The 27,752-nt window shown below is 38.3% G+C and overlaps 1 protein-coding gene across 1 annotated transcript in view; it reads right to left on the minus strand.

Annotated features, from left to right (window-relative positions):
* LOC124721090 (dual specificity protein phosphatase CDC14C-like) overlaps window positions 1-27,752 on the minus strand; it is a 245,174-nt gene that overhangs the window by 210,736 nt on the left and 6,686 nt on the right. Inside the window, 3 exon segments of the mRNA XM_047245902.1 lie at window positions 2,828-3,000; window positions 8,471-8,644; window positions 24,504-24,580. Of these exon segments, the coding sequence (XP_047101858.1) occupies window positions 2,828-3,000; window positions 8,471-8,519 (222 nt within the window). The 5' untranslated portion in view covers window positions 8,520-8,644; window positions 24,504-24,580.

Raw genomic sequence — 27,752 nt, forward strand, 5'->3', positions numbered from 1 at the left:
CCAGATCTTCCTATCCACACCCTGAGTAATGGAATTGAGCAAAATAGATTGAAATCCAGACACCCCCCTCTCGCAAGTGCCAAAGATCTGGTAAAGAACGCTTTTATTCTTGAGGACCGCTGGAGAGAAGAATGGGAGGAAAAGACACCGCCTCAGGTTAACACCTTATTGGGAACATCTAACAGACCTCGGGGCTTTGACTTGCCCCGCAAAATCTGGTCTACCCTTAACAGGATCAGGACGAGCCACGGCCGTTGTGCGGACTCCTTGTACAAATGGAGCATAGTGCCATCACCACAGTGCGACTGCGGCGCTGACAGGCAGACAATTCACCATATCGTGGTAGAATGCCCTCTGAGGGCCTACCCTGGGCCAAAAAGGGGCTTCATGGATGCGACTAACAGTGCAATCGATTATATTTCTAACCTAGATGTTTCTTTGTGATATTGTAACTGTTTTGTGTGTTATGTACTTTTAGATTTTTCATACGTGATTTGTACTTGCCATACGCTAAATAAATAAACTGACCTGATCTCTGTTTCATCCAACTTTTTTCCTTTATTTCAGCATGGATTACATTCCAAATAGCCAGTATCTTACTTTTTGGTTGTTGTTGGTGGTGGTGGTGGTGTTGGTGGTGGTGGTAACTGTGCTTGCCTTTGCCCCTCCTCATTATTTTCCCTGTAGTTTTCATGTAATTTTTTTATAATTTTCAGCTTTGCCAATCCATCTCAGTTATTGTAGTTTCTTAAAGTAATCCAATATTTCAGTTGTAATCCACTGTCCTTGAGCCTACAGAATTTCAGTCAATAGCTCCCTACTTAATATTGTTCTAAAGACATTCATACTTTGCTCACTGAGGAACCTGACTTTTTTGGTTGTCTGCTTCAGTTCTGATGTTAGGTAAGACATTTCTTTAGGAACTATATGTGACTCACATACAGCTCTACTAACACACACACACACACACACACACACACACACACACACACACACACACACACACACACACACACACACCATAACCAACTTTGTGAAGTCATTCTTGTAAGCACAGACATGTTCACCTCCATGTTACGATGAATCAACAATTCTTCCAAATCTTGTCTTGTTTTTATTTCTTTTCACCTGTCAAAATTATAGCCTTCACATATAACAATGTTTCTCTTCATGTTCTTCTGTAGTAAGTTTGGAACCCAATCTACTTGTTTAGGCATGCATAAGAATTGAGTAACAGTAAAAAGAGGTTGGAACAAAAGGTGTATGGATGTGCTCATTTATTTAAGAGAAACTCTAAGATGACAGGAGTTATGGATCACAAGCTATTTCAATTTTAATCCAGTTTAGGAATCATAATCTGTGGTAGAATGCAGGGGCTGGAGGCATCCACTGTTACACGTTGGGGTGACAGAGGACCCACTGGCGCCACATCATCAAGATAGTTTTTCCAGTGTGGCAAGAAAAAGTTTTCAGGAAGCTGGCCTAAGAATATGAAAGGCACAAACTAAAATTTAGATGCAATTTCTGAGGGCAGACACCCTTGGCAACATGCAGGTAGATGAGTGCAAGGAATGGACAACCAAGGAAAGAAAATAGTCCATCCAAAAAACACATCCTATAACAATAAGAGTTATGGGAGAATTATTTCAGATGGTGTTTCAGAAGATTTTTCACTGGAAGAACCAATGTAGGACATTACAATTTTGATAGGAAAATTATCGGTAAGGTGGCTTGTCTGGTGTCACTCATGTCCCCCTGTTCATAATTAGGAGTGACAGATCATTATGTGTAAGAAAACTTGTCAGGGCTTGGCTGAGGTAGGACTTTTGTCAGATGGCAACTTACCTTGATTACACCATACACTTGTATGGTTTCATTTGACACTGCTTACGACTGAATATGTATAGTCGTAAAGGTAGTGCTTTTAACTGGTGCTTCGGAAAATATTTTTGCTGGTGACAATATATGCAGACTTAAGACTGAGATAGTTTGATGGAACTAAACTCATGGGACATCACACATTGTCATTCAAGCAAGCGTCATCAAGATGGATGATGCTGATAATCAAGTTGTGTACTAGCTCAGTGTTGTTACAGACTGTCGCTCATGGCTGTCTGGTAGCAACATGCGGTTAGTATATTTTGTGTCTTGGAGAAATCGTGCAACTTATTGCCAAGAGTTCCAAAACTATTCTGGCAATTTTTGTTAAGCCCCCATGTGACAGAGCAGCAAAGTGATTGTAATGGTAAATGCAAGTAGCTAATTAGGTAGGGTAGAACTCTTTTGTCAATTGGAATTAGCTTCAGTCTCGCAAGCTCCTTGAATTCTGATGAGTGGTATTATCGCACCCCCCCCCCCCCCCCCCCACACACACACACACACACACACACACACACACACCATTAGACACAGTTTCTAAATGAGAGAAATTTCAACCTTTGGTGTCACCAAAGAAACTGTCACAAAACAGTCTTTTACGACTAACTTGTCACATAATGATCAAGACTGTGAATAAGGCCCCTGTGTATCTGAATTACAGAGCATGCGTTTGTGGAGAACTCATTTCTGTCAGAACGTTAATGGAATGTTCACAAATTCTGTCCCTGTCTCTTTACAGTGGCTGTTCCCTCATTCCTCAAAGACTTTCATGGGGTGAATGTGAATACGTCTGTAAAGGTTACGTTCTCAAAAGTAATTCCAAATTGCATACTATTACATAATATCAAAACACATGACGACACACAGTACATTTTGAGATGGGTATACTGAACTTCAGTTCAATAAATATAAATAAAATGTTTAATTAGTACTGCTGCAGGCTACTTACTTTCAGTTTCTTGTTGACCTTCTGGCAGTATCTATACAGCATAGCCAAATTCAGAGGCCCAAAATCAGCATAAAAGTTTTCATATACAAGCTCCTCATCTATACTGAAATAATGAGTGTTCGCAGTTGACCTCGGCTTCACATTAGTACGCAGTGTAACAAAATATAACCGATCTGTGAACAAATATAATCACAAATAAACATAAACATTTTCATTAGCTATGCAGATAGCAAAAAATTGTGACTGACAAAGAGGGGAAGAATGACTGTGATCCCCTATAATGAAAACATATCTCAGGTAAAAAAAAAAAAAAAAAAAAAAAAAAAACAATTTCTTAAAACTCCTTCTGCTAGTTACCTAAAGAAACTTTTATTGTACAAATAACTTACGAAAATGCAGCCAGGTAATGTCCTCAACAACCACTATTATTGAGGATATCATCCAGCTGCATTCTCATAGAAGTTATCTGAACCTTCAATATGCTGGAAGACGCTCACATTTCACAGACTTTTCTAGTATGTGACATCTTCCTAACATCTAACTTGTCTCCATTTATCTGGTTTTCTTTTTATCCGCTACTTTAAAGTGTTCTTAGTATGTAGCACCCCCGTGAATCATGGATCTAGACAAGGTGGGATGGTTTGTGTGCCTCAACATTAGAGACTGCCATACCACAGTTGCAACCACAATGGGGAGCTACCTGTGGAAAGAGGTAGTCTGGATGATTGACTGATAAGGCCTTGTAAAATTAGCCAGAATGGTTTTGCTATGTTCATACTCTGAATGGCTGAAAACATGTGGAACAAAAGTCATTATATTTTCCAAGGGCCTGCTGTTTTACTGTATTGCTTAATGATGACGGCATCCTGTTGGGTAAAACACTCCAAAGGTAAAACAGTTCTCATTCAGATCTGGTGTCGACTACTCATGACCTGAAAGGGAGGAATGTTAAGATTCATTAATCAGGCAGAGAGAGTAAAGAATATAAAAAGGGAAACAGGTAGGTCGAAGTTAGACGTAGTGGGAATTAATGACGCACAGTGACTGAAAGAAGAAGACTTCTGGCCAGATCAATACAGAGTTGTCAATACAAAATCAAATGCAAGATTAGGCATAATAATTAATAACAAAATAGGAAGGCTGCAGTTGCTACTACAAAAGGCACAGTGAAAACATTGTAGTATCCAAGACAGACATGAAGTCAACGCCCATCGTGGTAGTGTGTATGTCTATTACCTCCAAGACAATGAAAAGCTTGAAACAATGTATGATGAAATAAAAGAAATTATTCAGGTAGTTAAGAGAGACTAAAATTTCATTGTGAAGAGGGACTGGAAATGGACAATAGGAAAAGAACTGGGAGAGAGAAATGCTACAGGAAGGCACCTAGTAGAATTTCGCACTCAGCACTAATTAATGATTGCTAACACTTGTTTTAAGAATCATGAGAGAAGCTTGTATATGTTGGAGATACCTGTAGACACTGGAATGTTTCAAACAGATTATATAACGGTAAGACAGATATTTTCAAGCCAGATTTTAAGCTAAAAAACATTTCCAAGGACTTTGAGCACAATTTACTGATTATGAAGTGCAGATAAAAACTGCAGAATTTGTAGAGTGGTAGAAAATTTAGAAGACTGGACTTGGATAAACTGAAAGAATCAAGAGGTTTTTGAAGTTTCAAAGCAGGCAGTAGGCAATTACAGATTTAAACAAGAGAAATTAGTAGAGCATAAGACAAATAGGTAGCTTTTAGAGGGGACATAACGATAGTTAAAGCAGCAGAAGGTTGAATGAGCAAGAAGACAAGGATGCATAGAATTCTTTGGATACCAAATTTAACTGATGAAAGGACTACAGACAAGATAAATGCCACCTATAGGAAAACTAAATACATCTTTCGAGGAAAGAGAAACAGCTGTGTAAATAATTGCAGCTCAGATGGCAAGCCAGCAGTAAGCAATGAAGATAAGGCTGCAAGATGGAAGGAAGTTGCAGCAGGGCTGTATAAGGGAAATGAATACAATATTATAGAAAGAGAAGAGGAAGTAGATGAAGATAGGATGGGGATCTGATACTTCAAGAAGAATTTGAAAAAGCACTAAAAAACCATAGTTGATAAAAAGAACCTAGAGTAGACAACATTTTCTCTGAATTATTAAGATCCTTGAGAGACTGTACCAGATAAAACAGTTCCACATAGTATGCAAGACTTATGAAAAAGGTGAAACACTCTCAAACTTCAAGAAGAACGTAAAAATTCCAATCTGAAGGAAGGCAGGTGCTGATGGATGCAAATATTACCAAACCATCAGTTTAGTAATTCATGGTTGCAAATTACTAACAAGAATTATTTATAGAAGAATGGAAAAAGGGGTAGAAGCCAACCCTGAGGAAGATCAGTTCGGGTTCCATGAGGCAATACTGACCCTACGACGCCTCTTAGAAGATCAGTTGAAGAAAGGCAAACACATTTACATGATTTGTAGATTTAGAAAAAGCTTTTGGCAATATTGACAGGTTACACTCTTCAATCTTTTGAAGATAGCAAAGTCGAAAGGTTACTAACAGCTTATACAGAAATGAGACAGCAATTATAGCCTATTCCCTCTTTTATTCAATATGTACAATGAACAAGCAATAAAGGAACTCAAGGGGAAATTTGGAAAGGGAACTGAAGATCATGGGGAAGAAGAAGAAAAAACTTGGATATTTTCCAGTGGCATTATAATTTACAAGACAACCATCATGAAAAGCTCAACAAGGGTAATGGAACACAGTCACAGTAAATCAGGTGAAGTTGAGGGAATTACATGAGTAAATGAGGCACTAAAAGCAGTGGGTGAGTTTTAGAAAGTTTTTTAAGTGGGAAAGTAAACCAGAAGAAACAAGACATGAGGGCTAGTAGCCAGTTGTGCACAGAAGAAATAACTAGCAAAAAATTAAGGGATTGGCAGTATTATGAAAAGGATAGATTACTACTCACCATATAGCAAAGATGTTGACTCACATAAGCACAACAAAAATACTGTCAAACAAGTAAGCTTTCAGCCAAAAAACAAACAAACACACACACACACACACACACACACACACACACAGCCTCAGCAGCCAGAGCCAGTGGTCATATAAGGCGAGTAGTAATCTATCATTTTCATAATATTGTTATTATTCCATCCTGTTTCCATTATTTAATTGTTACCGTAAGGAATTTTGAACTTCATGCATATCATGGCCTGCTGTATCTCACTTCAAGACCTAGCTGACTTTTCTACTTAAGCCTGTGTTTACTTGTCACTGTCAAATTGCATTTCCCTAACAGTGAGAATAAAAATCCACTTAATTCAAGAACTGTTGAATCATTGAATTATTAGCAAGTGAATTATGGAGAAATTCTGTAAGTCTTTAATAGTCCATTTCCATCAACTCTTTCTCATTTGCCACATGTGGACACCTCCAGTTCCAATTACGGAATTTCTGACAATATATTTGATTTAATTTTTCATTTTTTGGGCCCCACCTCCATGCTTTCTGCTACAGTTAAGAAAAATTTCTCAAACACCTTACATAAAAACTGTCATCTATTTTTACAGCACTATAGCTAATGCTGCACCAATGCCACTATCTTTGTCATTTAAAGATACTGCAAATATATTCAGCTTTAGTGTAATGAGTTTTTTATAATTTTGGCATCACATGCATATTTCATTCTTGACAACAGTTCGGGATCTTATTGCAATGTTTTAGTCTAGTTTTGATTTCCTATTACAGCTAGCCTTCTCTACATGAAACTCGACACAGTGAATCTACATATAAATTTCATGGTGTAAAATATATCTAAGGAATTGAATACATCTAAAGTGTCTACCAGATAAAACCCTTTTCCCAGGTCTAACTGTACATACTCTTTAAAAAAACATTCTTCATTCGTATTCTCTAATGTAGTGTATTTCCCATTTATTAATGGCGTGTATCGCACTATAGCTACAGCCATGATCAGAAAACTTCTTAATACCTATTAGAAATTTTACAAGACACCCTATTAACCAAAATTTTTAATAAACTACTTGGTGTGGATTTCTAATGTCACAAAACGACTAAGTAGAATGAAAACATTTTAAAATTGTCAATAACTCCCAGAAACAACCCAACTGTGGAATCTTTCCTGGAATCTTATAAAACCTATCCCCTCAGTGCAAAATCTCAACTTTCACAGTATGAATCACTTTTTGGCATACCGCACCTTTGAATGTAGGTATTACCACATTTGAACCACGTAAGGAGTATCTTACAATTCACAATATTACACTGTCAGTTCTCACAAAGAAAGTACCTACCTTATCAAGCTTTACAATAGTACAGGCCAATTAGTAGTCTGTTGTATCCTTTTTTTCACATTTACTTAATGTACATTGATCAGCCAAAACATTATGACCACCGACCTGCTATCGATATAAACCCGTCCAGGTGATATCAGCATCACACACACACACACACACACACACACACACACACACACACACACACACACAGGCGTGCGCGCACGCGCGCGCTCTGGGCGGCCACCCCTCATTACAGATGTTGAGGCTGTGCAGACCGGAAAAACTGGACAGGTGGCGAACTGTGGCAGAACTAACATCAGACTTTAATGCTGAGCAGAATACAAGCGCGTCTGAACACAAAGTGCACCGAGCACTCTCAACGATGGCCCTCCTCAGCCACAACCCATGCATGTGCCAATGTTAATACCACATCGGCAACTATGCCTCAAATGGTTACATGACCATTGGCACAGAATGTTGTCTTAGTGGTAGAGGGTTGCAAGGTCTGATGAATCCTAATACCTTCTTCATCACGTCGATGGGAGGGCACGAATCCATCGTCTTGCAGGGGTACGGCTCCTTGACACCTGTACTGCGGGACAGAGACAAACTGACAGTGGCTCCATTATGCTCTGAGAAACATTCGCATGGGCATCCATGAGTCCAGCAAAGCTTAAGCAAGGCACCATGATGGCCAAGGAGCATCATACTCCTTCACGACGATCATGTTTCCCAACAGCAGTGGTATTTTCAACAAGATAATGTGCCATGTCACAAGGCCATGAGTGTGATGGGACGGGTTCGAGGAACACAGTGACGAGTTCCAATAGATGTGCTGGCCCCCCAGAACACCAGATCTGAACCTGATAAAACACATCTGGGATGCGACTGCACGTGGTGTCAGAGCTCATTGCCCTCCTCCCCAAAATTTACAACAATAGGGTGACTTGTGTCTGCAGATGTGGTGGCAACTCCCTCCAGTGACCTACAAAGGCCTAACTGTTTCCATGTCATGATGCCTTGCCACTGTTATCTGTGCCATAGAGGCACATACTGGCTATATGGTAGGTGGTCATGATTTCTGGCTGATCAGTGTATCGAATAATTTGACCAATCACATGTATTGCAGAGGTTTTATGCAGTTCGCACTGACTCCTTTCTTTAAATTTAAATCAGAAAATCCAAATGTCAGTCAATAATACATTTCAATATGTGATGTTAATTTTTAATACAATATTTTCTGTGATCCTTCTAAAACTACAGGTTGTCAAGCATAAATTAAGCAATGGGCACTCAAAAGAAATAATGTTGAACTCACCTTTAATGTACTCAGATGCACAAACCAAAATATCATTTGATTCATCCATTGTGGCAGCTTGTTTTTTGGAATCTCAGCCAAAATACACAATTTACTGAATAACAAATACGGTAAATACTCTAGGCTTTTTTTACTCCATCAACATTATTCATTTTGTGAAATTTGACCAAATGACTGAAAAAAAGACAAATTTACCTTTATGATATCTGTCGCTGTTTTATGTATTAGGCAATAATATTTTATTAACATACAAATTTCAAAAATTAATCAGATGTTACACAAACCCAATGTTCTCATTCATTCCAGTTGCATAACACAGACAGAACGTTTCTCCTATTAATATGCTCAATACACTCTCAGGAGCCTCCATTACCTCAGAATCAAATTAGTGAGTGGTACAGTATTTCTGAATGTATGTTGTCAATTCAACTTTAAGGACACTTGCATTGCAAGAGAGAAACTTTATGATGAATTTTAAATCTGTTTTGCTACGGGAACAAGATAGTTTTGACTGCATGTTATGATACACCTCAGTAAGATTATTTCATGTTTGCAATAACGGTAAGTTGGGGGATTATGGATCATCGTAGGTTCAAAGAAACAGCATAGAAAAGAAACCCTAAGATAAACTTATCAAAATTTTAGCAACTTTCAAGCCTCTAATCGCTCTATGCTCTATGTGCAGCAATGGGTAGACTTTTTTTTGTGATTTTGTACAGTTGACGTAGTAACATAACATGCCATTGTCTTTCACCACAAAGACCACAGGAGAGGACTAAAGACTGTGATGATTCAATGTCATCATCTTGCAGAATCTTCTCCTCTTCCTCCTGAATTAAGAGCTATTCAGCTGGGGACACCATCTACATTCACTGGCTAATTGGTAGACGTTCTCCAGTGTTGTACCATGTTTTACCAAGGGCCGTTCGGTCTGTCTCTTCTCCACTCCTAATATGAAGGCACCCGACAATTGGTGCAGAACAGCTAACATGTGGCAACATTGTTTCTCAGTTAGGCCAGATCCTATTGGCAGTCTGGTAGCAGCATCCTCCACTGCATTGTCTGTAGTAGTAGCAGCAGAGCATGAGTCTCTGACGATGGCACTGATTTGCCAATTACAGATTGGTTTGGCTGTTGCTACACATTCTTCTAAGGATGAGTTGTGGCTGCTTGTGACAATCAGTGATCCAAAGTTCTCCTTGAATGTAATGTTAAAGATCATTGCTGCTACGTAGATTTATTTTTTGAGTCCAAGTAGCTTTTTACAATTAGTGAAATCTACACAGAACGAATTTTTCACTCCGCATCAGAGTGAGAGCTAATGTGAAACTTACTGGCAGATTACAACTGTGTGCCAGACACAGACTCGAATTTGGAACCTAGTGCTCTACCATCTGAACTACACGAGTACAACTCGCAACTCATCATTACTGTTTGTTTCCCTTCCACCAGTGCCTCATCTTGTACATTCCAAACTTCACAGAAGTTCTTGTGTGTAATTTGGAGTGCTAGTCCTGCAAGTTATGCAGAAGGAATTCTGCGAAGTCTGGAATGTAAGAGATGAGGTACCGGCAGAGTAAAGTAGTGATAATGGGTTGTGAGCTGGGCTTCAGAAGCTCAGTTAATAGAGCACTTGCCTGCAAAAGGTAAAAGTCCTATGATCGAGTCTCAGTCTCGCACATAGTTTTAGTCTGCCAGGAAGTTTCAAAAGCTTGATAGCTTAACTACGTTAATGAGAAGAACTTGTCTTATTGATGTTGGCAGGATAATAATGTCTTCAACAGCTACCACAAAAAGCAATCTTTGTTACATGTGTTAGTTCAATAACTTTGTCAATGGAGCTCTGATTTTCCAGTAAGAGGTCCTACCCAAGAATAACATTATGATTACATTCCTTTAAAGTGACAAATTCTAAGGGCTGTATTCTGTCATTGATCGTTACTCTTGCAATACATCTTCCTGTCTGCTGAATGGACATCCCATTTGCAATTTTCAGCACAATCGTTTCCATATCCCAGAACTTGTATACTTTAGTTATTGACAATAAGTATTTGATATTGTAGAAAAGGAAGCTTCTTGCACTCAGACAGGTTGACCGTCAATGATGACGTTAATAGATTTACTGTCATCTTGCTAACTATCGTCGTCAGAGGATTTGCATCTGTGGCAGTGGCAGCATCACCTCCATTGGTGGCCAACTTGCTTAGTTTTCCTGAATTTGGCAGCTAGGTGAAAGGCTGGTACCTATGAACAGTGACAGGAAACGGATACGACAGGTTTAAGGGTGACCTCGTCCAGGTTACAGCGATGGGCATCTTCAGACAGATCAAGTATAACTGCCTGCCGTTGACTGGCTTGAATGGAACTGTTGTGACAGTCGTCTGGTAGGGTAATAGCCATTGAGCATGTGTCTTCTTTATCTGCAGCACTGTACAACAGATCTGGGCACCCTCAGTATAAACATACCAGCATGTTGTACTCTGCCCTCCAAATGTCTGTTCACTTGCAGGGCATTACATTTGGTGGAGGAGTTGGTTGTAACTGCATTGGTTGGATGCTGCGTTATCACTTGCCAGCTGCTGTATAACTCCGTGTCAGTCAAGTTTATTCTTCATGGCACATCTGACTATTGGTGAAGATTGATGCTAAAGATTGATACACCTGTTTTTCGACATTCTCTATTACCTCCTGATGGATGGGGCCACCATTCATAGCTGCTATCTCATGTGTGTGAATGGCAGATTGCACTAAATGTAGAAAAATATAAGTTAAAGCAGATGAGTAGGAAAAACAATCCTGTAATGTTCAGATATAGCAATAATAGGGTGCTACCTGACAGTCACATGGATTAAATATCTAGGTGTAACATAGCAAAGCAATATGAAATGGAACAAGCACATCAGGTTGGTAGATGGGAAGGCATATGCTCAACTTCATTCTATTGGGAGAATTTTTGGGAAAGTGTAGCTAATTCATAAAGGAGATGGTATAGAACACTAGTGTGACCCATTCCGTAGTGCTGTTTGAGTGTTTAGGATTCTCACTAGGTTGGATTAAAGGAAGATAATTCAGCTAAACTTATTACTGGTAGCATGCAAGTATTACTGAGGTGGTTTGCGAACCCAAATGGGAATCCCTGGAGAGAAGACAACGCTATTTTAGCAAAGCACTAATGTGGAAATTTAGGCCAACTGCAGAACAATTCTACTGCCACCAACATATATTTGCGTAAGAACCACAAAGATAAGATGCCAGAAATTAGAGCTTGTATGGAGGATTATAGACAGACATTTTTTTCCTCACTCAATTTGCCTATTTGTAATTGGTACGTGAAAGAAAATAACCAGTAGTGGTACATGACACCCTCTGCCATGCACCATACAGTGGCTTGCAGAATATGGATAGAGATGTAGATGTACTTGGTTCAACATTTCTGGCTGTCACAAACTGCTGTACCTCTGCCGTTACTGCCTGGTGCCTGAGAGAGGCAAGGTCACTGATAGTCTTCCATAACTGCCACAGAAACCACATTTGGCAGTCAGTCATACCTCTTTCATACAACTCTTTTCTGTTGCATTTCCTCAAGGTGCTGGCACCACTTGAACTCCTCTGTTGTTGTGACTTCCTATACCAGAACTGAACTCCTTTCACCAAATCCGAGATCTTTTCAGTTCTGCCATATTTAGATTCCCAATGCGGCATAAGGCCAAAACATTCTGTATGTACAAGGTCTGTTCAAAAAATTGTGGAACTTTGTCTTACCTTTTACCTATTACGCATGGTCTCCTTCAAAATACTCTCCTCCACAATTGATACACTGCTCCCAATGCCGTTTCCACTTCCAGAAGCAGTCTCGGTACACCTCTTGCTTCATCACGTGAAGCACTGTCTGCAAGTTTTCTTTTATCTCATCTATCATTGCAAATCTTCATCCTTTCAACAGGATTTTCAACTTTGAAAATAAAAAAAAGGTCTGCAAGGGCCAGATCCAGAGTGTACAAAACATGAGGTAGCACAGTGTCCCCCCCCCCCCCCCCCCCAATAGTCACACACCAACAGGGATGAATGTGCGCATGTGTTAACACGATGCAAGAGCCATGCATTGTCTCGCCACATTTCAGCCATTTTCTTATCACATTTTCTTGCAGGCATCGCAACACGTCCCGATAGTACCATCCATTAACAGTTTGTCCCTGTGGTACGAATTCATGATGAATTAATCTTTCAAAGTCACAGAAAACTATCAGCATGGCTCTGACAGCTGACCTGACCTGACAAGCTTTCTTTGGTATTTGAGAACCATTCACAATCCATTGTGAAGACTCAACCTTGGTCTCAATATCATAAAAACAGACCCACGTTCATCACAAGCTATGATTTTCTTAAGAAACATCTCATTCTCATTTGTTTAGTCCAAAAGCTCTTCACAGATTATGAGGCGAAGGTCTTTCTGATCTTCACTCATAAGCCATGGGATGAACTTGGCAGCAATACAAAGCATTCCAAGATGCTGCATCACAATTTCATGACATGATCCAACTGAAATGTTACATTCTTATGTAATCTCTCGGACAGTCAGTCTCTGGTTGGCAGGTACAATCTGATTAACATTCCTGACAGGAGAGTCATAGGTAGACATCAAAGGGTGTCCTGAATGAGGATCATCTTTAACTTCCGTCTGACCACTTTTAAACTATCTGAACCATTTGTAGCACCGAGTACGGTTTAAACACTCATCACCATAGGCTTTCTGCATCATCTGGTGTCTCTCTGTAAAAATTTTCCTGAGTATCACACACAGCTGAATGCAAACACGTTGTTCTTCTAACTCTGCCCTCTTGAAAATTGCAAACTGTGCAACACAACATTCTACTCAATACAGCACTGAACAATAACTAACAGATACACAACACTGAAACTTCTGACAGTTACACATTAAACACAGATGTGTGCAGGGATGTTAACCACATTTCGCCCCAACACACCAATCGCACGAAACAACAAATGTTCCAGAATTTTTTGAAGAGACCACATATGACTGTGCCATTTTCTCACAAATGTGCGTGAATTCCTCAGGGACCAAACTGCTAAGCTCATCAGTCCCTGGACTTACACACTACTTAAAATAGTGTATGCTAAGAACAACACACACACCCATGCCCAAGGGAGGACTCAAACCTCGAACAATACAGCCAGTCTGCCCAGCCCATTTCCTCGCTCTGCTCTTCACTCATTCTTCCACAAAGTGGACTTGATCTCAATTGTCACCAAATGTTTTCTTTAGTTTGGCCTGGTATTTATTGAGTTTCTCTCCATTGTTCTCAGATCACTGCTGAGCTGTGCCACGCAAGTAAGAGCACACAATTGCCAAACACTTTATGTCATCACACCTGTTGTATCTGGTGACTCCATCAATTCCTTTGAGCCATTTCATTGAGTTCTGACTGACCTCTACTGAAAATAATTATGGATGCCTGACGTGTAGCTGACCACCTGCTATTTCAGAATCTATTTATCTCCTGAATACACAGACGTTAGGATTGATGTACAGCCTGTATTCGAGTAAGCAATAGCTCTTATGGTGCTTAATTGGAGCCACAGTGATGTAGATGTTTTGAAGTACACGATTACTCCACCAAACATTGTCAAGTCGTAACCACAATCAAGTCAAAATCTGAAAGCACGGTCATCAATGAATTACAACATTAAGCACTGAAAGCACATTTATCACAGATACCAATGTACAGACTACAGAACTGCCTCTTGGATGGAGGGAGCTGCTATTTATACAGATATCAAATATTCCAGAATATGCAAACATTACAAACATAGGGAACTTCAAGTAACTTCTCCTTCAGCACACCAGTCAACAACACTAACCACTACTCCACGCTGCATGCAGCACACCTCGGAGCGTTAAGTTCTCCCTTACCCAGATCATTGCCAAGCTGACTGCTTGCTAACTTGGTATAGGTCCCATCAACCAATTCCTTCTTTTACTTAACAGGTAAAGCTACTTTAGTTCATGTAACAAAGAGAGAAGTTATTAATTCACAGAAGGAAGAGAAGCAAAAGAAGCCGTGGAATTTTGAAGATTATAATGGTTTCCTCAGATCTGAATCTGCTGCTACTTTTATGACTCAAACACGTTTCTTGGTCCTTAAAGGGTTGGGCTGTTTGGGGAGGGGGGGGGAGGGACCAAACTGACAGGTCATCGGTCTCATCAGATTAGAGAAGGACGGGGAAGGAAGTCAGCCATGCCCTTTCAAAGGAACCATCCCGGCATTTGCCTAGAGCGATTTAGGGAAATCACAGATGGCGGATGTGGGACTGAACCGTCGTCCTCCTGAATGCAAGTCCAGTGTGCTAACCACTGCGCCACCTTGCTCGGTGGTCATTAAAGGTTTCTAGGTATGAAAACATGTGCGTGAGCAATTCATTCACAAATAACGTCTGTGTATACCAATTCTGATCTGCCAAATTGTGGTACTGAAAACATAATTTGTCTTATGCAACATCATTGATTTTTTTTTTTCCTGTAAACTTTAGTGATTTAATATGTACGTCTTTCCAGTGCAAAACGTGTTTATTTCTATTTGATTCGAAGGTCTTTATATTCACTTCATATTGTACTGCATTGCACACTTTACATTATGTCTTGTCTCTACCCTAATTACTTTCAATTTTACATCATCTTGTAACTAAACAGCTGCTGTTGGTGTTAGTGCTCAATCGGACAGTCACAACTTCTAACAGCCGTGTACCGCAAGTCTCTAGAGGAACGGAGGGTTCCAAATGATTGGAAAAGAGCACAGGTAGTCCCAGTCTTCAAGAAGGGTCGTCGAGCAGATGCGCAAAACTATAGACCTATATCTCTGACGTCGATCTGTTGTAGAATTTTAGAACATGTTTTTTGCTCGAGTATCATGTCGTTTTTGGAAACCCAGAATCTACTATGTAGGAATCAACATGGATTCTGAAAACAGCGATCGTGTGAGACCCAACTCGCTTTATTTGTTCATGAGACCCAGAAAATATTAGATACAGGCTCCCAGGTAGATGCTATTTTTCTTGACTTCCGGAAGGCGTTCGATACAGTTCCGCACTGTCACCTGATAAACAAAGTAAGAGCCTACGGAATATCAGACCAGCTGTGTGGCTGGATTGAAGAGTTTTTAGCAAACAGAACACAGCATGTTGTTATCAATGGAGAGACGTCTACAGACGTTAAAGTAACCTCTGGCATGCCACAGGGGAGTGTTATGGGACCATTGCTTTTCACAATATATATAAATGACCTAGTAGATAGTGTCGGAAGTTCCATGCGGCTTTTCGCGGATGATGCTGTAGTATACAGAGAAGTTGCAGCATTAGAAAATTGTAGCGAAATGCAGGAAGATCTGCAGCGGATAGGCACTTGGTGCAGGGAGTGGCAACTGACCCTTAACATAGACAAATGTAATGTATTGCGAATACATAGAAAGAAGGATCCTTTATTGTATGCTTATATGATATGGTGGCTGTGGAAAGAGTAAATTTCACCTCCAATAAATATGCAAGTGTAGACTCAATGCTATCACAATGAGGAAAGTAATTAGCTCACACTTGTTTCACTGGAGGCAGAGTGTAATAAAAATGCTAAAAATCATTACAGGCTCTTTAAGAAAGACACAACATGCCTCGCAGTCACCTGCCCAAACAAATTCTAGAACCACCTTTCTGAATGGAAACTATGGATGTTCTTCAACTTTTTATATTCTGAACAGATAACAGAGATAAATATTCAAGTAATAGCAGCTCACACAGATACATACAAGTAATGTTCTTTTCCCATGTCCTATCTTGTTCTATCTGATAATGAAACATGAAGAAACCTTAATATTTGGTACAATGAAGAACACCTTCTGCTACATACCAATATTGATCTGCACAGTATATATGTAAATGTAGAAATTCACATGCTCCTCCTCCAAATTCCAAGCCACTCTCCAAGATGTTGAGATGCACCTTGGTGAGGTCTGCACCTCCATTATGGTCAAAACAAAAGCCTCTGATCAACAACATTGTTTTTGCTTTGACTGCCACCATCAATAAAACACATGTATTGCAATTAAAGACTCAGTAACAGTTACTCAAATAAAGAGTTAGTATATGAGATAATATGGATGAAGATAAAAGAGTCAAAGGTGGGCTAAAAATGATTACTGGATATTCATACGACCGACTCATTTTAACCCTAGCAATACCACCGCATTTTCTGTAATGCATACTAGCAAGGGGAGAAGGTGGGGGGAGGGGGTGTAATTTATGCCCACCACACTAAAAAACTAAAAATAAACAAATTTCATTAACTGTTGTTAACTTTTATTAACAGCAGCCTTTTTAAATAGGTATATAAGTAGGGTCCAGAACCTGAAAATATATTTTAGTACAATCTCAGCAATACCAGCATATTTTCCGTAAAGTGTACACAGAGAGAAATGGAACTATTATGACCACCACAATTATTTTTTTAAGAAATAAAGATTTTGTTAACTGTCACTGAGTTTTATTCATAACATACTTTGTAAAGATAACAGATGTGTAATAAGAGTCCTGAATCTGAAAATATGACTATGACATTTGTTGCGAAATGTCAGACTCACGACTAAGACTTAAAATTATTGGACTATGTTTCACTGACGAATTCGAAACAATTACAAAATCTGATATAATAAATCACTAAAAACAAATACTTCTTCAAAATTTTGAAATACAAGATACATGACTAGATTACAGTAATTTCAAAACATGGGCATTAAGTACCCCCCCCCCCCCCTCATCCTCGGTATTTTGGTATTGCAAGGGTTAAGCATATAAGTTGTGGAATACTTCAAAGGAAGCCTAGAAAATATTGTGTAAATTTCCTGACCATGCTACAGTAATAGGGGGAAATTTCAAATATTGCCTATGGACTGACATATGTATACATGAACGGGAGACAAAGATAAGGACACACAGCACTACGAAATTGAACTACAAGTATTTTTTTTAAAACTGTTACTAAGCTGTCGACATATTACAGTTGCAGGCAACCAAAACATTCGAAGCACTTAATTTATTAAAGATAGCGACAGGATTCAGAGACTGCAATGCTACTATAGCAGTGGTTCTCACACTTTGCGGTAACACGGACCCCCTGTTTATTTGGAAAGTGATCTGCAGACCCCCTTGCAATACTATATTAAATGTTTCGTGGTATAAAAACATGTAATAATTAGAATGACCATCAATAAAATAATCATGAAAATTAATGCGACAAGTAATTTATTCTAAAGGCACACGAGTGTCGGATAGCGAATGAAATTTCAATGGAATAATACAGTACAGTAAATATAGTAACTGAAAATCAATGTCTTTCTTTTAAGGAAATTCACTTGATAAACAATGTTCCCAAATGTGGGGCCACTAATGTGAGGAATGAAATTCTTTGTGTTTTTCCAAATTCCACTGAAAACATCAATCTTAGGTCCAGTTCCACATTAAGGAAGTTTTGTTTTGAGGTTTTAACACTACAAGGCGGAAAAAGTTCTGTTCATATAAGTGGTAGGGAAAGGCATCAAATGTTGCAATGCCTTTTTAGACAACTCTTCACACTCACAGGGCAAATGCAACCAAGACCTACAAACTTCAATTTCTTTGAAAACATTTTTCCACGAAGGGGAAAAACATGCCTAACACCATTTGTTGAGGCTGGAGGTGTGTGTGATCAGTCATACTTAAATCCCACTCAACTTAAATTGACAAAGAAAATGTGCATGATAATACGTATAGTGGCAATGAAAACTTGAAGCTGAGGAGCAGTTAAACCAGGGTTTTCTCATCTAATCACATGATTTTGTTGCTGAGGAAAAAAAGAACATTGAGTGTAGTTTCTCTTCATTGCTTAACAATAAAGCAAGTCCCAAATTTTATTGTATTTTATTTTACTTTATTTCTATTTTTAACTGAGCACTCATGGAAAATTTTTAAAAAACGTGGCTCTGAGCACTATGGGACTTAACATCTAAGGTCATCAGTCCCTTAGAACTACTTCAACCTAACTAACCTAAGGACATCACACACATCCATGCCCGAGGCAGGATTCGAACCTGCGACTGTAGCGGTCGCGCGGTTCCAGACTGAAGCGCCTAGAGCCTAGAGCCGCTCGGCCACTCTGGCCGGCGGAAAATTAAAGACCTAGAAATTTTTTGCTTCAACAATAATAAGACTGCAGAGCAATATTATTAGTTCAGAGTTGTTCTTACCTTTGCTGAAAGGAAGCGATTAAAAATCAATGTTGTGTGTGTATCATTTTGCTATTTTTAATTTTTTTCAAAAATTGATTAAATCAAAGCAACACTTAATTCTCTGTTGGAATCTATCTTCCAAGACAGTTTTACACTAACCACACAAAATTTGAGTCCAGAGTTACTCACAGTGGCAGGTCTAGAGACATATTTTGAGACAGGTTTCTCATTTTTTAAGAAACTGAGAGTGGGGGGAGGCCTACAAAGGAATGACTAACATTTAAAAAAGTTGGTGGGAGCTTTCCAGCACTTGAAGATGATATCCATGAAATTCTGAGGTGGTGTACAGTTAATGTACCACTGCTTTTGAAAAACACACACACACACACACACACACACACACACACACACACTTGTAGCAGTCCTCTAAAATGGTTGACCAGCTTTAGGGCAGAAACTTAGTAAAGTAGGAAAACAGATGAATTTACAAACATAGATATAATTTCTAACTGTGTTCTTTTTAGTAACTGAGAAGATACTTCTTGCATAACATCTGCGAGTTCCATTTTATTACAAAACATCTCAATTTTTAGGTGTTGCAGGCCTCACTTTGGAAAACACTGTATTATAGCACCAGTTAACCTGCTATTGAATAAAATTTTAAGAAACATAGGAAGATACTTCTGCTTAATTGTGCAATAACAATATGATTAAAAACATTCAGCCCTGAAGAAAATGACAATGTAAAGGATTTATAATGAAAACCCAAGTGGATTGTAAGTCATATGCTAGATATCTTTAAGAGATGGAAGGTAACTGATCAAAATTGTCTATCCAGGCACTAGTTGCTCATGATGGCACTAAAATGTAAACATACTTCCAAAACAATTACTTGAGATGGAAGACAACTGTTAGAAGAGAAAGCTTTGGCCCATGACATCATCAGGATGGTAAACTTCCCTGTTTCAAGTTTATACAATATGGCAATCATGTTATTCACTACACATGTGAAAACACATGAACAATATAGGAAATATTTAATTGAAGAAATAACATGAAACTAATGGGACAACCATGACAATTACTGGGTTTAGGGCAGGGACAAACTTAATATACAACTATCCTAATAATGAAGATATATCAAAGCAGATATTAATGCAAAAATATGGCCAACAACATCCTCAAAAATCAACAAAAACACAATTAAAAAAAACTAAAAGCAACAAAAACTGAAATACAAAATTAAATCTCCAACCATAAACAACACATTGTGCTAATAACTTAAACACTCTGATATTGAGAAGGCTATCTACACTTACAGTGAAAATGTGCTTAATTCATTAGACAAAAAATTGCAGGCAACTGGTATATTTTGTGATCTGTCAAAGGCATTTGACTGTGTAAATCACAATATCCTTATAAGTAAATTAGAATATTATAGTGTAACAGGAAATGTTGCAAAATGGTTCAAATCTTATATCGAGGGCAGGAAACAAAGGGTGTTATTAGGAAAGAGACATGTATCAAGCTATCAGGCATCATCCAACTGGGAACTAATTATATGTGGGGTCCCACAAGGATCCATTTTGGGGCCCTTACTTTTTCTTGTGTATATCAATTACCTTTCATCAGCAACATTACCAGATGCCAAGTTCGTTTTGTTTGCCGATGATACAAACATTGCAATAAATAGCAAATCAAGTGTAGTCTTAGAAAGATCAGCCAATAAAATATTTGTGGACATTAATCACTGGTTCCTAGCCAATTCTTTGTCACTAAACTTTGAAACAACACACAACATGCAGTTCAGAACTTGTAAGGGGTGTCCCACAAGTATATGTCTAACATACGATGACAAGAAGATAGAAGAAGTGGACAGTGTTAAATTCTTGGGATTACAGCTTGTAATAAATTCAACTGGGAGGAGCACACCACAGAACTGCTGAAGCGTCTTAACAAATCTCTGTTTGCAATGCGAATTTTGTCAGACATAGGGGATATAAAAATGAAAGAGCTGGTATACTATGCTTACTTTCATTCCATAATGTCATATGGGATTATTTTTGGGGGGTAATCCATCAAGCCAAGCTAAAGTTTTCCGGGCACAAAAATGTGCAGTAAGAGTTATATGTGGTGTGAACTCAAGAAGATCCTGCAGAAGCCTGTTTAGGGAACTAGGGATACTAACTACTGCTTCCCAATACATTTATTCCTTAATGAAATTTGTCATTAAAAATATATCACTTTTTCAAACCAACAGCTCAATTCATGGAATCAATACTAGAAATAAGAATAATCTTCACAAGGATTTAAAGTCACTTAGTCTTGTACAAAAAGGTGTGCATTATTCAGGAACACACATTTTCAATAACTTGCCAGTAGCCACAAAAAGCTTAACAACCAATCAAATTCAGTTTAAGAGAAGCCTAAAGGATTTATTGGTGGCCAACTCCTTCTACTCCATTGATGAATTTCTCAGTAAAACCAACTGATTTGTATATAAGTACCATATAACTTCTGCACAATTTCAGTGCAGTAATGTGTTCATTGAAAATTTGTGTGTGTGTGTGTGTGTGTGTGTGTGTGTGTGTGTAAGTAAGTACAATCTAACTTCTGCACCATTTCAGTGCAGTAATGTGTTCATTGTAAATAAGTATTATAGTAGTTGTGTTACATGTTTATTACCTTATAAATAAATAAAAAACTTTTTTTATTTTAAATTCAGTGCATTAGTATTTGTAAAATGACTCTTTCATATAGTGTTCATTAAAAAATGACAATCATTCCACTTGGGACCTGTGGAATGCTACATTAGCTTATTTGTTTTAGTTGTAAATATTTGTCATGTATTGGTGTTTTTCTGGCATGTTCCACATCCTGGAGGACCTCCTCACTACGGATCAATTGGAATGAAAGTAAATCTAATCTAATCTAAAAATGAATCTATCACCCGTTAAGTACCAACATCAAAACAGTTCACTAATAAACCACCACCAACTCTTCCAATACTATTCTCACAAACAGTACTCAAGATGTACAATGAATCACTACCAGGGCTCACAAACAATTTAGAAACATCGAACACTAGGGTGCCACTGCATACACCAACACGCCCTCTGAAAATGTGATCCATTTCAAATATGCCACACTACCATGACACCATACAACACAACACAGTTACATCAAGGGTTACAGCACATGGGTGGCACCACACACTTTCATTGCCTGAATCTGTAAATTACTATAAATTCATAAAGACTTACAGGTAATTAGCATATTATGTAAAGATTTGCAGACAACCATCAACATACATAAATGTAATGAACTGCACATAAATAGACAAAAATATCCCACATCACTTTACTACGAAATTGGCAGTTAGACACTGGAATCAGTCACAACTGTCAAGACTCTATGAGTATCTGTCCTGGGCAATTGAAAGTGGAACAATCAAGTCAATCTAGCAGTGGGGAAGCCTAGTACCAAACTAAGCTTTGTTGGAAATGTTACAAGGAATTGTAATTCATAACAAAATACTCATTTGACTGCTTTTGAGTAATGGTCGATGGTCGAGAACTCTCATCAATTTGGATTAATGTACCATGATTTCACTTATTACAGGCACAAACAATACAAAAAATATTTAATTGCAGAAATACAATGAAACTAATGTGACCACCACAGAAATTAGGGGGTTTTGAGTAGGGCAAACTATATGTATGACAATTCTAATAATGTAGGGTTACCAAAACAAATAATAATGCAAAAACAAAGGAAACAATATCCTTCGTAATCATAGCTCAAACAAAGTCCATGATACCATGCACCCACACGTAGTTCCAAAACCCAGTATTGAAAATTTCACTTGACCTGTACACCACTGAGTGAGGTGGCTACTCCAGTCTTAATGCAGTGGTCTTTAATTAGAGAGAGAACAACATAAGTACCTTCAGTCATAATCTGTCTAAAGAACTCTGGAATGAAATTCAAGGTGACAATGTGAGTGCATACAGTTTTGGGTTCTTCATAACCAAAGATTGCAAACATATTAAATAGGAATTTCCTATCAAAAATGGATGCATAACAAATACAGAAAGAGCAAATGGATTACAAAGGGCATCATTGTTTCAAGCAGAAGGCTTAAAGCATTGGACAGAACAATTAAATATAAACTAACGACTTAAATCTAAAATGGTACTATAAGGAATGTAAAAAAATCTAACAAAGTAACAAAATATGCAAAGAAAATGGATGTTGAACAGGACAAAAACAGTGTAGATGACCATAAATTCAGAAACAGGAAAAGCAACATATAAAAATCATAGCCCCAAAGAAATCAGATGGGAAAATTAACTACAGAGAAACCCAGAAACTATAGCCAAAGCATTTTATGACTACTACATAAATGTGTGGAAAAACCCAGCACAGGATACATCAAACTCAACAACAACAAGTGTTCTGAATTCTTTAATAGAAAAAAGACATCCACTATGAAACTCTGTATAGCAAAGACTCAGGACATCTGCAGTATATCAAATAAGATTACTGAATTTTCATCCAAATTCATCATCAGACACTTGAGCAAAATGATGAAGGAAGCACTCACGGAAAGACTGTATACAGATAGTTTAAAAACTGCTGGGGTGCTACAACAGTACAAAAAAGGTGACATTACAGAATCTGTAAACTACAGACCTGTTAGTATTACACCAGTAATATCTAAAATCTTTGAACGCATTCTGTATAATACAGGGTGATTCAAAAAGAATACCACAACTTTAAAAATGTTATTTAATGAAAGACACATAATATAACCTTCTGTTATACATCATTACAAAGAGTATTTAAAAAGGTTTTTTTTCACTCAAAAACAAGTTCAGAGATGTTCAATATGGCCCCCTCCAGACACACGAGCAATATCAACCCGATACTCCAACTCGTTCCACACTCTCTGTAGCATATCAGGCGTAACAGTTTGGATAGCTGCTGTTATTTCTCGTTTCAAATCATCAATGGTGGCTGGGAGAGGTGGCCGAAACACCATATCCTTAACATACCCCCATAAGAAAAAATCGCAGGGGGTAAGATCAGGGCTTCTTGGAGGCCAGTGATGACGTGCTCTGTCACGGGCTGCCTGGCGGCCGATCCATCGCCTCGGGTAGTTGACATTCAGGCAGTTACGGACAGATAAGTGCCAATGTGGTGGCGCTCCATCCTGCTGAAATATGAATTGTTGTGCTTCTTGTTCGAGCTGAGGGAACAGCCAATTCTCTAACATCTCCAGATACTGTAGTCCAGTTACAGTAGCACCTTCAAAGAAAAAGGGACCAAAAACTTTATTGGCTGAAATGGCGAACAAATGTACAACTAAATGAAACTTTATAGCTCCCTTAATTCGCCGACAGCTCTGCCTTTTGTCGTTGCAGAGTTTTAAATTCCTAAAGTTGTGGTATTCTTTTTGAATCGCCCTGTATATTACTAAGCTTTTTCACATCACAGTGCATCACAGACAGAAGCCAACAAGGATTTTAAAAAAAATAAGTCTACTACCTCAGCAAAACAAACATTTCACAGTGAGGAATGAATAATTGGAGTATTATGTAATCTATCAAAAGCTTTAGACCAAGTTAATCACAACATTCTCCCTGAAAAAGTAAAATTCTATGTTGTGAGAGGCAATGCATTGAATCTACTAAATCCTGCTTAATCAACTGATAACAACAAGTAAAAATAACAGACAAGGAGAGAAAAAAAATACTACTCACACATGGGGATGATCCAGAATGGTGTGCCACATGGAAGTGTCCTTGCGTCACTGCCGTTCTTGACATATATTAAGGACCTATCAGGGATATTCAACAAAGGTCAGTACTATTTATGGATGACACAAACATTTTAATAAATGGAATGGATCTAGAAACTATGCATGAAGGTGGAAGAATATTATGCAGAATAGAAAATTTGTTTAGAAATAATAAACTGATGCTAAATTACAAAATCATGGGCTTTAAAAACAAACTTGAACAAGTACGAGTAAAATTTCTGGATGTTCACCTTAATGATAAATTACCATGGAAAGAGCGCAACAACACTAAAAACAGTAAATTAAATTCAGGCTGCTATGCTGCACTACGGAAGTTAGCCAAAACTGAGAGTATTACAGTCTTCAAATTACTTTGTGCATTTTGAATCAATAATGTCATTTGGAATAGAACTACTGGGAAGCTCAGTACACATGAGGAAGATACTCAATGTACAGAAAAGGGCTATACACATAATGACTAAAGAGAGACAAAGAACAAGCTGCAGATCAAAATTGAAACTGCAACACACTTTAACAGTAGCAAATATTTATATACATAAAATACTAGTACACACTAAGAAAAACATTAGTACTTTTAAGAAAAATGAAGATGTTTATCAACATAAAACAAGAAACTTTTGGAAACTAAAAGCAACCCAACACAGGATGAGTCACTATGAGAGACATATAACACACATGGGGATGTACCTATTCAGTTGCCTTCCAAACAGTATCAGCAAAATAAAGAACATTAATACCTTTAAGCACACAGTTAGAGAAATACTGGAGAAACATCCATTTGATTCGGTAAATGAATTTACTGACTATTGCAAGGAAAACTCAGAAACAGAAGTAATCATCATTCATTCTGAAAAAACAATAATAAATGTATGCAAATTTAAATCTAAGAGAAATAGTCATAAATGGATCATGGTGTAATCTGTGCTATACATGAAGTTGTAGGAAACTGTTATTGCCACAGTGTCATCTGAAATACATCAGGTGGCAAAATAAATAAAAGGACCAGGGTTTATTCCTTGCCCAGCCATCCTGACTTAGTTTTTCCATGGTTTCCCCCAACTGCCAAGGTGAATGGGGGATGTTTCCTTCAGTTAGGCCATCGCCTACTTCCTGACTTATCCCAATCTAATCCTACTCCACTTTGTTAATATTTTATCTCTGTATACATTATTTCTGTAATTTTTCTGACATGACAGATGCTATTGTACTTAATGGTCTGAGAATGAATAAATAAATTAAATAGCTCAAACTAAATCTATGGTACTACAAAACCACACACAACACAACAAATTCAAAATCTAACACTTCCCTTGAACTATATAGCTAAAACAAAGTTCATGGGACCACAAACACATCCATATATTTAATATCAGAAGCCTAACCTCACCAATGTAGATAAAAGAAACTCCACAATACCTACCAATCACAATCCAGTTACCATCAACTAACAACATAACCCAAAAATTAACAAAATATTGTATTAACACCAACTTCAATATTCAACAAACACACATACTATAACAAACATAAATATAAACCATAAAACATACTCACCAACCAAAGCCAGCTGACACACAAATCTAGCAATCTAGTGGGAGCAGAAAAAATATATCATCAATAAAATCTATCCTGTGTCCAGCCTACATTTCTCAAACCACAAACCCCTCCAGATAAAACGCAATACACTGTTCCTCCGATGACACCACATACATATATTGGTCCCTGGTTCCAGGTGCAGCAAATTTGGTCAGTCCCATACCTCCCACACAAACACAATGCACCACATACTTGGCATTTAAATCCAATAACTGTAGAAATTTCATTGTGGTCAACATGTTGTCCTCCACTGAGACATTGTGGTCAACATGTTGTCCTCCACTGAGACATGTAGGGACTTACTCAAAACACACACACACACACACACACACACACACACACACACACAGAAATAATAATTCCAATCCTGAAACCTTCCCATACCTGCCAACATCAAAATGACTCACGAACAAATTTCCATAAACTCTTTCAATAGTACTCTCACTAACAGCATTCACGGAGTCCAATGAATCATTAAAATCACTCACCAACAATTTAGAGACATAAAATCCCACACTAGGGAGCTTCACTGCATACATTTCAAATACATCTGGCCACCATGATGTCGCACAACACAATACAGTTAAGTCACAAGTCAAAGCAGACAGGTGTAACTGCAAACTTGGGTTGGGCCTACTATGTACACTCTGCTATAACTCATACAATGGCATGCAGAGTACAAATTCTCTCTTCCCTATAGACAGCTAGGTGTAGTAAATTCATGAACTGTGACACCACCTGAGCACATAACCATCCACCCCCTTTTCTGTCACATAACACCACAGACTTTTATTTACAAACAAACTTCCATGCAGTCTCCTAGTCATCGCCCCATCCTGCCCATGAGTGAAAATCCACTTTCTACAAACTCAAGAAACTGCAGTATTGTAACCCACAACTGCATTTGGTTTGAAAATCTTCATGTAACCAGAGATTACGACATTCTCCAGTCACACAAAACATGGAATCAGCCCTCTACAATATCAGCCCTCAAAACATTCACACCCTTTAGTGATAGTACACAGTATTCTTTTACGGCATGGTGCCTGACAGAAGAGACCAGAGATTATGGTTGCTTTGTGGGGCGCTAAACTGTGCGGCCATCAGCACCCGTACAAAATCCCAATTGTTTCACAATCAAATTTTTTACACAGTCCAATCTAGCCACTGTCATGAATGATGATGATGATGATGAAATGATGAGGGCAGCACAAACACCCAGTCCCTGGGCAGAGAAAATCCCTAACCAGCCATGTAATCGAACCCGGGACCCCGTGATCCAGAGACAGCAACGCTAGCCACTAGACCACGAGCTGCAGACTTTATAGAAGAGACCAGTAGCAGCATCTCTCTTAGGAATAAGACCAGCATATGACTACAACAGATTCACCTCTGTATGTTTTCCAATGAGAATTTTAATGATACACAGAGCTTACCAAACACATGAATGGTCTACACCAGAATACCGCCGAAGTGTGATGGAGTCTAATCAAGTATAACTGTTCACACGGAATTTAAAAGTCCATATTAGAGGAGAATTTGGAAAAGGAGTTGCTTCGAGAAGAAATGTAGTAGCTCATTAACATGTTGATAC

The sequence above is a fragment of the Schistocerca piceifrons genome, chromosome X, assembly GCF_021461385.2.
Source record: "Schistocerca piceifrons isolate TAMUIC-IGC-003096 chromosome X, iqSchPice1.1, whole genome shotgun sequence".
NCBI lineage: Eukaryota > Metazoa > Arthropoda > Insecta > Orthoptera > Acrididae > Schistocerca > Schistocerca piceifrons.